The 12,812-nt window shown below is 45.6% G+C and overlaps 1 protein-coding gene across 1 annotated transcript in view; it reads right to left on the reverse strand.

Annotated features, from left to right (window-relative positions):
- The window catches only part of RCL1 (RNA terminal phosphate cyclase like 1), a 79,736-nt gene that overhangs the window by 8,394 nt on the left and 58,530 nt on the right, over positions 1-12,812 (reverse strand). The window contains exon 8 of the mRNA XM_019517625.1: positions 5,562-5,665. Coding sequence (XP_019373170.1) covers positions 5,562-5,665 — 104 coding nt within the window. The remainder of the gene's footprint in view (positions 1-5,561; positions 5,666-12,812) is intronic.

Here is a 12,812-nt window from a genome sequence, read left to right on the forward strand (position 1 = left end):
GTACTATCCAGGATTCTGGCCCTTCAGTTCTCCTAGGGACACACTCTGTTCCTCCTACTGGACATCTATAAAGACTTAAGGGGCTAAGTTCAATTCTTTTCCACTCTGTTCAAGCTCTAAAAAATCCGTGATTGCACCTAACTTTTGTAACACCCAATCATCACTACTTAGACCCCAAAAAAGCAGAAAGGAGGAGGAGGCCACACCCACATATGACATTAACTGTTTTCTAAGACTTGAGCAGCATGGTATAGAATCATACTTATGCACCTATGTTCACTTACACACCTAACAGGTAGAAAACAATCTGTCCTTTGGCTTCTGTGCACAGAAACAGGAAGAAAGGTAAGAGGGCTTTGCCATATTCTTACATAGAAGAGGCAAAGAAATAATGTTAGGAGGTAAAGTTGGGCTTGATGCATTATAGCAACTGTCTGTTCTTCAAAGCTCTATCTCCAAGCAATCAGAATAGTAAGCGTGTCAGGAACTTTGACAAATGGAGAGATGCACGTGACAAAGTGAAACAGAAGCAGAGCTTCTATCAGGTACAGACATCAGCTGAGACAGGTGTGATGCAATCTGACTGGGGCAGGTTTCCATTTCATCCATCCTGTAGGGGCAGAGACATGCCCACACAGATGCAGAGGAGGTCATGGTGCATTCCGATTTCACCTCAGATTTAAAATACTTTCTGCAAATGAGGAGACAACGCTGAACAGATTTTTCCCCCACCCACGAACCAACTGCTACTGAATGTACCAGAGATGGTTTTTCCTACCAGCAGAATTACTGTCCTTCTACAAAACAAAAACATCTGCTTATAGACATGATATTTTTTCTAGGTATCTGACCTAAATCCTCCCTGCCACAGAAGACCATTTCATAGACAGCACCCTCTCCATTCATTTGGACTTCAAAAAGAAAAGTAAGGCTCCAAGAAATAGTTCATCGCAGGACTAGGTAAAAGAACCTAATGAATTAGGAGTGGCTGAATATTTCACAGATGTCATTTCTGCCCAACTGTTGCCTTTATTCTATTACAAAACTTGCTGGCAGAGCTCCAGAACTCCAACTGAGTTATTCCTCACCTGCACAGCAACTCCTCAGCTATGCAGTGTAATATATATGCACATGCCTACCCACCCTCCAGGTATCAGACAGCAGATTGGCCTCTTTATCTCTAGAAGGCCATTTGAAATATCAGTGGACAGTCATCCCCGCCACACTCTGAGCTTGTTCTGCTCAGAACATGTTAATCCCAAATGCTGAGAGTGACTTCATAATGTGTTTATGACAGTTCATAAATGAAGGCTTCCAGAAGCTAGCTACTTATCATTCCTCCGCTCTTTGCTATAGAAAAGGCTGGTTTGACCACTAAATCCATGGCCACAATGTAGATGAAAACAATGTGCTGCTTCAGGACCAATGGAGAAGGATGTTGCGTAAAAAAGTCACTGTGCAGTCACGGTCCATGTAGTTCATGGAAGCAAAGAGGGGAATAATTAATCTGTAGTTGCTGTTCACAAGCTATGGTTCACGGAAGTCTGGAAGACAGCAGTGCAGAATCCTCCTCTGAGTTTCTAGCTATGTTTGCAGTTGTTCAGACTTAACCCTGCAGGGTGGGGAAAGAAAAAGCCTGGATACCTGCAACAGTAACTGGAAACTCAGAAAGGCAGCCAGCCCCTCTGCCTCCTTTAGAGGGCACTGTTATACAAGGGGAGAAGAGAAAAAGCTGCCCCCTCCCACCATCAAGGGACAAACGAAGCTACAAGCAGAATATTTTGCTGGGGACTGGAGCTGCCTGTAGGAAAGGCCTAGGCAGAGAAAGGAAATACATCAGCTGTGAAGTACAAGCAGGGAAGAGGAAGATTAGCCAAATACAAGCTGTGCAGAGAAGAGGAACAGAAAAGGATTAGGTGATAATGATAAAGGAGTGGAGATGGGGTGAGAAGAATGAAAGCCATGAGGACTAAAAACAAAAGATCAGTGGTTTGTACAGAAATCAACTGGGCAGGTTGCTCTCTCTCTTCTTATGTGCGATGTGAAGGCACATGTAATTTGAGCAGGAGCAAAAAAAAAAGTCAGTTCTCCAAAGAAGCCCATCCCATCTGTCAGAACTGGGTAAGGAACCTGATGTACCCATATGCACAATCTTCAATCTTGTGGAAACACCCACTGGGTGGACAGGCAAACCAGATTCCCTTCTGAAGAGCTGTGGAATTTGTATTTTCTGACAAGACAATGCAATGCAATTTACTGAAGCTGTTTCTTAAAAACATTCACATTTTGAATGCTTCATGCAAGTTCAGATATAATGGGAGGTGTTCAATTTACTGCAACAGCCATAAAGAACATACACAAGAGAGCTGGCTCAATTGTCTCCATAGAAACAGGAATCAGTGAATGAGAAAGCCAGCAGAGAAAAAGTAGCAGCAGTTAAACATAGGAGGAATGAGAAGGAGGATCGCCCAAGAGCAGAGGCTTCCTTCTCTTATGTCTTTTACCAAAAAGAAGCATCTCCTTGTCTTTTACTGCCCTTTTCTCCCAGCGGGGATTTCTGGTCTGATCTTCCCCTTTGTCTATTGTTTCTGCTCATTCATGGAGCTCTTCCTTTTTGCTCTGGCTTGTCTGCCTTTACTTTACTTACCATGTTCCTTCACTGTGCCTTTTTGTTCAACCCAATGTGGCTGCAGCAGAGAAACTGCCTGCACTACTCCCTCCACATAGCTGCGCTTCCAACAAGCTTGTGGGAGAGTTTCTGCCACCACTGCTCCTAGCTGGATCATGCAATAAAACCCATTTTCTCTTCCTCTTATGGCCACAACTAGCTGGAGTAAGGTTTCTCATTCACCTGCTCCTAGTTCACTGTTCACAGCTGCAGCCACCTTCCTGATCCACGGGTAAATGACCCTACTCTCCACCGGCCTGGGATTCTCCATGATATGGAGCATACTACACACGACTCTGCACAGCTCAGTTGTTAGACAACATGGTCACACAGCCACAGCTGGTTTGGCACACACAAAAAAAGCTTCCTACCTCTGTTGAACATAAGTGAAGGGCAAGAATCCAGACTGCAGTATATGCCAACGTATTTTTTCTTCAGCCCCTACTTTTCTTACAAAAGCCTAGCACATATAGTCTTCCACATCAGTGACTGAGGCAAAGGAGCTCCTTGCATACAAGCATGCATGGACCCTGGAGGGCCATTTCTTATTCTGAGGGATATATTCTAAGGCAGCGTTTCTCAACCAGTGGGTCGCAAGAATATATGAAAGGGTCGTGAACAAACTTTAAAAATGGATCAACAAACTTTAGAAATAGATTTTCTTTTAAAGGAGAAAAGTGTGGGAAACCATAGCTTTTCCTTTGCAGGCTGGCAGAGTTCCCCCTAGCCCATATACCCACCCCCTGCCCCGAATGCTGGGGGGCAGTGGATCAGGAGTGAGGGGCACTGGGTCGGGACTGGCCACTGATGGTTATAAATGGGTCCCGGTACAAAAAGGGTTGAGAACCACTGTTCTAAGGCAGTGTTTCCCAACCTTTTTTTTTTTTGTGGACTAGCATGGGAGGGGGATGAGGCACACAGAGCTGGCTGCCTCCCTCCTGGGGTTGCTCCCCCACCTAGCACGTGACTGCTGGCAGTGGAAGCTGCTCGTCTGGGCAGACAGATGGGGATCCACACGGCGGGGGGCTCATCCCACAACCTGACAGCAAACCCTTTGCGGCCTGGTACTGGGCAACAGCCCGGTGGCTGGGAACCTCTGTTCTAAGGTATCTCTTCTTCTCCCAGCACTGCAGCCTACCAGCTGAACGCTTACTTACTTGCTGCACTGTGTTAGATAGGGAAATCAACCCCACTCCAGTGCTTAATAAGGGATCTTGGGATTCTTCAATGTGAAAGTGTTCAGTGCAAGATGCTATCACAGCAGTAAGCAGAGGGAAGGACCAAGGGAAAACTGGGCCAGTGAAGCAGGACACAATGGCTTTTTGCTACTTATAGTGATTTCTGGCTCCTCAGTAGCAGAGAAGCCCAGTTTCTCAGCTCTGAGGCAGCACCAAAGTAAATGCAGAGAGAAAAGCTGTTATGAGCACACATGCTGCTTTAGAACAGCAGTCCGCTGGAACAACCTGGCTTGGGACTGAGGCAGACTGGTATTTGACCTGGCTGCCATGGCTCCTCTCTGCCTCCACTTCTCCCTGACTTCTGACTGCAGCAGGGATGCGAGCAAAGCCCCCCACTGCTGCAAGACCACCAGAGGCCTCTGTTGACATAAGGCTGCCACAGGCCCCTCCCCAGCTGCACAGGACAGGTGTGGCCTATGTTGCTGACCCCTGTTGTTCTAGATAGCACTCCCCACCTGCTCCTTAACCTCATTCCCACCTTGCCACCGTGAAACATCACAACTATAAAATACAGTACCTGAATTTAATTTACTTTAAGAATTCTGATGATCATTTACACTTTGCCAATCTATGGTTTCAAATGTAATATAGTGAATCATGTTATTACACATATGAGTACACCAATCACTGATGTTTCTAAATGCTTTCACTACATACTGACTTCATAATCAACTTCTTTATTCCTTCCACAAGGAAAAAAAATATACTGTTCCCTTCAAAAATATATATATGTTAAACTAACCACCTTCCCACATGGCACTGAGGGATCTGCTGGTTTCCAAGGTACTGGTTCGATAGTCATTCTGCAGGTCAAAGCTCTCATGTGATGGCACCATCATTCTTCAGTTATCACAGTACTGTACCTTTCACGTATACAGCACCGGTACCATGATAACCGAAAAAGGACAGTTCATGGTCTAATTGATACCATCCCCAGACATGCGGTCTTTTCTTCCACTTCCCCTCTAAGGGGCACAGCTTGATCAGTTCAGTTTCTGGAGTTGTCTAGCCAACTGTTGTCAGCTAGCTATGGTGGGAAAAAAAAGTCATGCCCTTTGCTCTGAGGTTTGTGTTTCAAACTGCTATCGTGGAAAACCAAGCATTTCTCTCTCACAACTGGCAACTGCCAGAGACATATAATACATGTATAAAAATATATTTAAAGAAACAAGAATACAGTGCAGTCTGTGACAGTTCTAAGACTCTGAGGTGCTGGGAGTCCAAGTCACATATTTAAGAAGTTTCTCTTTGATATTTATGCCCTGACCTGAGCATAATCTTTGATGTTAGTCAGCCATATTCCATTCTATGCAACCCTTATGAAGAGATAATTAGGAAAAATGAGAGATTATGCTAGGCAACAACAACAAAAATGTAATTGACGTGTATACAGTCCAAGATCAAGGAACAACAATAAACCCATCTCTACAAGTTTAATTGCTTCAGAATCAGGAGGAATACAGAAGAGTAAAGAAGTCTTCTAGTGTGTAAAAATAAACACTAAGTAACTCATGATGTCTGGTTCATTTTAAGGATCAGGACAACTAGTTCTGTTCATAGCCACAGGCACAGTGTTCCATACAAAAATACCTGTTATTCTATATAATTAGCAAATTAAATGAGATTGGGTTGTTAGGCTGAAGAAAACAACTTACGTGTATGGAGACAGTGGCCCTAGCAGGACTTTGGAAACATCCTGCTGTCCGAGGGTCATGAGGAGCAGAACCAGGCTCTGGTTTGTTGAATCTACGCAACCTCCCTGCGAAACACCAACATTTTAATAATTAATCTTTGTACAAACCAGAAATTAGGGGAAAAATGGAGGGACGTTTACTTAAAATGCAGAACTGCCATGAAGCTTACGTTTCAAGGGTCAAAAGATAAAAATCCAGATTTTGTAACAGTAACAAATTAACTTGACAGGCATACCAGGAAAGGGAGCCAAGTTAGAAATCATAGGAAAGTTTTTTCCTGTAATCTATCCCCTATATTTCTATCCCCACTGCTGCTGATAAACATCAGAAATTTTCTGGGTGCTTAAAAAAAACAACCCAAAGGGGAGAAAGGAATATATTTTTTTCATTTCACTCATCTTCATCAAGTGAAAACAGATTAGGCACTTTCAGGTTCACATGTACTAGTAATTTACTTGGTATAATTAGGTTATAAAATTTAACATGAATGCTTAAAGAGGGATACTGAGCCCTACACAGCTTGAAAAAAGTGAGCTAAAGTAGCTGAAGGTACACCTGCCCAAGCCCCCGTTGTCTGTTTTCGTAGTTTTGATTCTTCAGTTTTTCTATTTGTAGAAAACCTCTCTGTAGAACTGCCCAAAGTCCTTTCAAGTATACAACAATCAAAACAAAAGGAGGGAGGAAGAATTAATATTTTTTGTTCATCTTGGTCACCTATAATAGACAAAAGTAAAAAATGTTTCAGGCAAAAATATCATTTTGAAGTTGACACTGTCCCTTTAAAAAAAAGCAGCAGAAAAAAACTGACTGGATAATTTGAAATAGTCATGAAAGACAGGGCTTTGTAAAATTTTGTTTTATTTCAAGAACCTAAATTCTGGTTCTCAATTACTTGATAGTATCCCCTTAATAACAATGCAGTCTAGTTGCCTTAGAAAAGCCTGCAGCCTTAGTTTACCTAGGTGAAACTCTCTTGGTAGTGGAACAGCAGGGAGTACGTTTCTGCATACAAACCACTAGACAGTAAAACCTGATTTAGCCTGATCTCACCTGGCTTGAACAATTTATCAAAGCTTGCATTCAGACTACTCAACCCCCAATATTAGATGGCCCTGAAATCTTTCAAATAAATCAAGCTGACCTATGATAAATACAGAGCAACTACCATAGCTGGCAACTTTTCAGATTTCATCACGGAGGCGCTCTATCTAGATGAGTTCAAAGACAGTGTACAAAACAAGCAAACATATGGACATACGGAAGGAAAAAACTGTCATAAAGTTAATCTGGATTTCTTATAGATGGCTTAGGTCAAAGTCCCTGAAATCAATGGACAAACTCCTATTGACTTAAAGACCTGATCCAAAAATCTACTGAGTGGCTCTCATGAGTGGTTATTTTTTCTGAATACCACAACCATTTCAAGAAGTGGTACACATGACTGTATATGTGTGTAATTATGAACTGGATATATGGCAAGGAAAAATCTTCTGATTATCATCATTTTCTTTTCAGAGTATTTTGCTGCCACCCTCCAAAAATTCAAAGAAACCAAAATACATAAAAGTGGAAAACAATAATGAACAGGATCATTTTAGTGCTGAGCTGGCTTAGGCAAAATGACAGGATGAAAAGGAAATACCTTTACAAACCTTTAGGGCAAAAGAGTTCCTAAGAGATTATCGTTCAATATGGCATCACTCCCATTCCACAGATCAAACTACTGCTCTGAATAAACATCAAGCTTCTGAGGGCACGTCCTTATTTGGACCTCTAGTATAGCCTGAATCTCACAGTGATCAAAGCTCTACTGATCTTTCAGGCCAGAAACTGCTAATCATGACTTCCAATCAGAAATACTCCTTGGAGTAACCCCTTGTGTTTTAACCACAAAGTCCCACAATACCTCAGTTAAACCCTAGATCCAATGTCATGCACAATTATTCATTTATGTGAACAAGATTATAATCTACTGGTTCTACTTGGAGTGGTAATACCTACAATCAGACATATGGGGCAGACAATTTTCCAGTGCTTTATTTTTCCGTGGAAAATTTTCCATTTCTAAAAATTCATTGTTTCGTTAGTAACAATGAATGGATGCCTATACGGTATTAGGCAAGCTTGGGGGGGCAGCAGAGAATAAGTCTTCTCTCACATGGTGGAAGGGCTACTGTAACACCTGACTGTTGTCCAGGATAGCTCTGAGGATCCCAAGCATTCCACCAACAGCAGCTTCTTGTGAATGGAACTGGAAGGCTTTCACCTCAATCAAGACAAAAAAGAGGAACAGACTAACAAACAAATGCACCGCTAAGTTTGTTTTTATTTCTCAAAATCTCTTGCTTCTGGAGAATCAGTCGGAAGTACAATTAGTGAAGAAGATGCAGCGTGATGATAAGCTGCCCTTGCCCATAGACTCACTGGTAAAACCATCATTTAGCAAAAGAGAATGTGGTTCAAATAGTTCTGAATCAAATGCGCCTAAATCTGATTCGGAAATGGAACTAATAAGTAGTGCAAGTGATTCTACACATAGTGACAGTGAAACTGGAGGTGCTGCAAGGACCTCAGTGGCAGAGAGTTAAACTCTGTTCAAGTAGATGAGTGGACAACCGTGGCATATCATGCACGGTTATCTGGGTGTGTTAAAATTAGTGTGTCAACAGTTTTCAGTGCCTTCATTTTTTTTCTTAAATTTAAACAAACAGTTAGTTTCATAGGTGTTAGGGTGCGAAGGGACCTCAATAGATCACTGAGTCTGACCTTCTGCCCTGGGCAGGAAAGAGCACTGGGGTCATATGACCTCAGCCAGGTGCTTGTCCAGTCTTCTCTTAAAGACTCCCAAGGTAGGGGAGAGCACCAGCTCCCTTGGAAGCCCATTCCAGATTCTGGCAACCCTCACTGTAAAGAAGTTCTTCCTGATGTCCAACCTAAATCTGCTCTCTGTCAGTTTTTGGCCATTGTTCCTGGTTATTCCAAGGGGTGTCCTGGTAAACAGAGCATCTCCTATTTCTTGCTGCCTCCCCTCCTCCCCCCCCAATGAATTTGTAAACATCCACAAGATCCCCTCTCAGCCTTCTCTTACAGAGGCTGAAAAGAGCCAGGTCCCTTAGTCTCTCCTCATAGGGCCTTACCTGCAGGCCCCTGACCATGCAAATGGCCCTCCTCTGGACCCTCTCAAGGTTATCCACATCCCTCTTGAAGTGTGGCACCCAGAACTGGACGCAGTACTCCAACTGCAGCCTGACCAAGGCTGCATAGAGGGGAAATGTTACCTTCCTGGACCTGTTTGTGATGCACCTGCTAATGTATGATAGAGTGCAGTTCGCTTTGCTGATTACTTCGTCACACTGACGGCTCATATTCATCTTGGAATCAGCTATGACTCCAAGATCCCTTTCTGCCACTGTGCTGCTGAGAAGGTCAACCTCTAGCCTATAGGTGTGTTGGTGATTCCTTCTCCCTAGATGCAGCACTTTGCACTTGTCTTTGTTGAACTGCATCCTATTCTTTTCTGCCCACTTTTCCAACCTGACCAGGTCTGCCTGGATTTGATCCCTTCCCACTACTGTGTTTACCCCATAATTTCATGCCATCCACAAATTTGGACAGAGTGCTCTCCACACCCTCATCCAAGTTACTGATGAAGACACTGAATAGTACAGGTCCAAGGACCGAGCCTTGGGGGACCCCACTGCCCACATCTTTCCAGGTCGATGCCAACCTGTCCACCATCACTCTCTGTGTATGACCCATAAGCCAATTTGCCACCTGCCTGACAGTAATGTAAGGGAAGTACATGCTATTGTGTACTGTTTTTACATTTTTACAAGAATTAAAATAAAAATTTCTTTCCACATAAAGCTTTGAATTTGTTTGAATTGCTGTATTTAATTTTTTTCCTAATCAAATATTTCAGTTAAAAAACTTGTGGCTATTGGGACATAAAATTAACATGGGGGGTACTTTGTTAGCTTTGCTTACTAAATACAAGTGAAATAAACATGCTAAATCAGATCACACTCTATTTAGGGCATTGAAAAATTTTCCAGAACATTTTCTAATTCAAAATTTTCTGGAAAACCCACATCTCTGCCTATAATGAAACAAATTAGCAAGCCAACCTTCAAGACATGGATAAGGACTAGGTCAGGGCAGGTCTTGTTGCTGAACAGGACTTCCTGCATGACCATTAGGTAACCTTTTAAAGAGCTCTTTATTGATAGGGTAAAGCTACATCCTCTTCCCTGGCTTCATTTTTCCCTCTATGACTTCACATCACGGAACTTCATTTACCTTTATAACCACAGTAGCGTACAAGGCTTCTGATTAGGACTGCAAAGAATAAACACAGGAGGGCAGAACATCCATCCAGTATGTCTTGGGCAATTATATCATCTCTATCATCATTGTGTATCTAAGGCACTTCTGTCACATGCATCACTGCGAGGAAGGGATGTATGTATCCCATTTTACAGATGGACACTTGAGACACAGGGGAATTAGGTGGCTTGGCTAAGGAAGACCCTGAAAAACCCTTGCACTTTGTCACTTGAACCCTAGACAAGTGTCCTAATCACTGAACTGCCCATCCTCACTTCATCTGCCGCCCACTTACCTACACATTCTTTGACATAATGTGCGTCAAATAGGACCTCTCCGGTGCAAAACACTAGGGATAGGGGAGACCAGGGGTGCTCAATCTCTGGCCCACAGACCAAATGCAGCCCGCAGAACTATTGCATCTGGCCCATGGGGCTCCTCATGGATTGGAAAATGTGGTGGGGGGGGAGTGGGGGCCACTAATATGGCCACCCTCCCCCTGCCAAATTCCCAAACCCCAATTTCCACACAACCAGTCAGAGCCAGGCCGAGACCCCCTCCTCCAGCAGGTTAGGCCATACTCTCCCCCTCGGGGCCAGGTTGTGCCTGGGTCACATCCCCTCCCCCCTGCAGGGCTGGGTCAAGTCACCTTGCCCCCCAGGAAAAGCAAGTTGGAGCCTAGCCATGCCCCCTTCACACCCCCTGGCTGTGTTACATCTCCCCCAAGGGGCCCAGCGAAGCCCCTTTTCCCCCCTGAAGGGCTGGGCTCAGGCTGGGCTGCCCTCACCACTCCACTCTGTGTGGTTGGATGGTGCCTGTTACACTGTCCCCAGGCACCAGATTGGGACCACCATCCGGTCCATGTTTGGACCAGGCACTGCAGATCTGGCCCACCAGAGAAAAAAGTTGAACTCCCCTGGGGTAGACAATGCAGTGATGTGGGGGCTTAAACGCCTGTACTCATTTCAATACCAACAGGTATTCTCAGTCAGCAACAGGTCAGAATGCAGCATCCTTCTCATCTTACTTGGATTGACAGCAGGTCGTCCATTATTGTTTTATATTCACCACTCAGCCAGATCCAGTGGCTGAGTTTTATTGCTATATGCCTCAACTCTTCCTCAGTTTTTGTGTCAGAACACGTTAACCTCCTTAGACAACCCATCACTGACCTCAGAATAGCTGTTCTTAAACAACAAAACTGTACAGCCCAACTTGAACATGAAACTGCAGAAAAAGAAATGGTCCACAAATTGGACTATGTTACTTATGGTCTCAAAAGAAACTCTGTATTCTTACAGCATTGCCTGGGCTAGCTTTTATAACCCTTATGTGCCTCAGTTAACTGAGTGGGTGGCTAGTGGGTTAACTGCTTTGTCCCTTGTAGCGGAGCACTAGGGCACTTGCTACTAGTAGGGGTGAGGCAAGATTAGCTGCCAATCAGCAGGGCAGTGCAGCTGAAGGTTGCTTGGGCAACAGAGTGGGTCAGCTGACCGCCAGGGGGCAGGGCTTGGCCTTTATAAACAGAGAAGGCTGAGGTCAGTGTCAGTCCCCCTCTGGTAGCTGGAATAGTAGGAGGTTCTGCAGAAGAATAGAGCAGGGCAGTTACCATCTTGCAGCCTGAGAGGCAGGAGCTCTGCAGAGGGACAGAGCAGGGCAGTTACCAGCTAGCAGCCTGAGAAGCAGCAGCTCTGCTATAGGGTGGAGCATTGTGGGACTGCATGAGGGCCTGCAGAATGGCTTGGGAAGGAGAGGCCTCTGACACGGAGGCCTGAAGGAGAGAGCGTGGTGTGGAGTTATAGCCGGTAGGCTCATGTTGGGTTACAGCCGGGTTGGCTTGAGGTTATGTTAGAGCCGAGAGGCTTCGCGCGTTATTGTTTTGAGAAGTCATTGGAGCCCCGGAGGGGGAGGCTTTGGTTTAGTTCGTTGTGTAAACAACCGGAGGACTGGGTGAGGCTGTAAGGGTGTGAGGAGGCCTCACAGGAGATCCCCAGTAGTCTGGGGGTTCCTGGGTGCCCTGTTCGGGCACTGAGCAGTGCCAGGGAGGCACGGCTGGTTGGCGCCAGTGGGACGCAGTGTCCTCAAAGGAGATCCCCAGTAGTCTGGGGGGTTTCCTGGGTGCCCTGTTCGGGCACTGAGCAGTGCCAGGGAGGCACAGCTAGTTGGGCACTGGTGTAGTGCGGTGTGTGGGGGTTGAGACCCCAGCCCGAGGGCGGTATTTGGCCCAGTAGGGCGAAGGACCCTGAGAAGGGTCAGGGGGCCAGGCACGGCTACGGGCCACCTGAGCCCTGAGCGCGTGTATAGGCCCATGTGTGGGTGAGTGTACAAGGCCGGAGCAGGGCAGGCACGCGGTTAGAGGTCTGAGGCAGGGCCGGACCGTGTGGGTGAGAGCCTGAAGAGGGCAAGTACACTAGCTGAACCCCAGAAGGGGCACGACCGGGCTTGTACAACGAGAGCGCGAGAGGCGCGGGACAAGCTCCCGAGAAGGGCGCAAGAGGCGCAATTAAAAGCCTGGAGTAGGGCAAGCCTGCGGGTGGAGGCCCAAGGTGGGCTGACGCGTGCAATAGAGCCTGAAGAAGGGCGAACACAGGAGTAGGCCCCAGAGAGGGGGGAAAGCTAGCGAACACAGGGGCGCTAGAGCAAGGGGTATAGGTTGTGTGAGAAGCCCAGTGGCGCCCGAGGAAGGGCGTGGGTTGCGTGACAAGCCCAAGGTGCCAGGCAAGGCACAAGTGACCAGACAATGTCCGGAACAGCTGCGAGGCTTGGGGCGTGCTGAAGGGGAGGTAGGAGGCACGCATAGCCCATAAGGCTGGGGTGCACCAGGTCACCCATAGAGACTAGGAGACCAAAGGCAGCCTCCCATATTAAATTATATAAGATCAAAGA

Source organism: Gavialis gangeticus, unplaced genomic scaffold, assembly GCF_001723915.1.
Source record: "Gavialis gangeticus isolate Ggan-Ray unplaced genomic scaffold, GavGan_comp1, whole genome shotgun sequence".
In the NCBI taxonomy this organism is placed as follows: domain Eukaryota; kingdom Metazoa; phylum Chordata; order Crocodylia; family Gavialidae; genus Gavialis; species Gavialis gangeticus.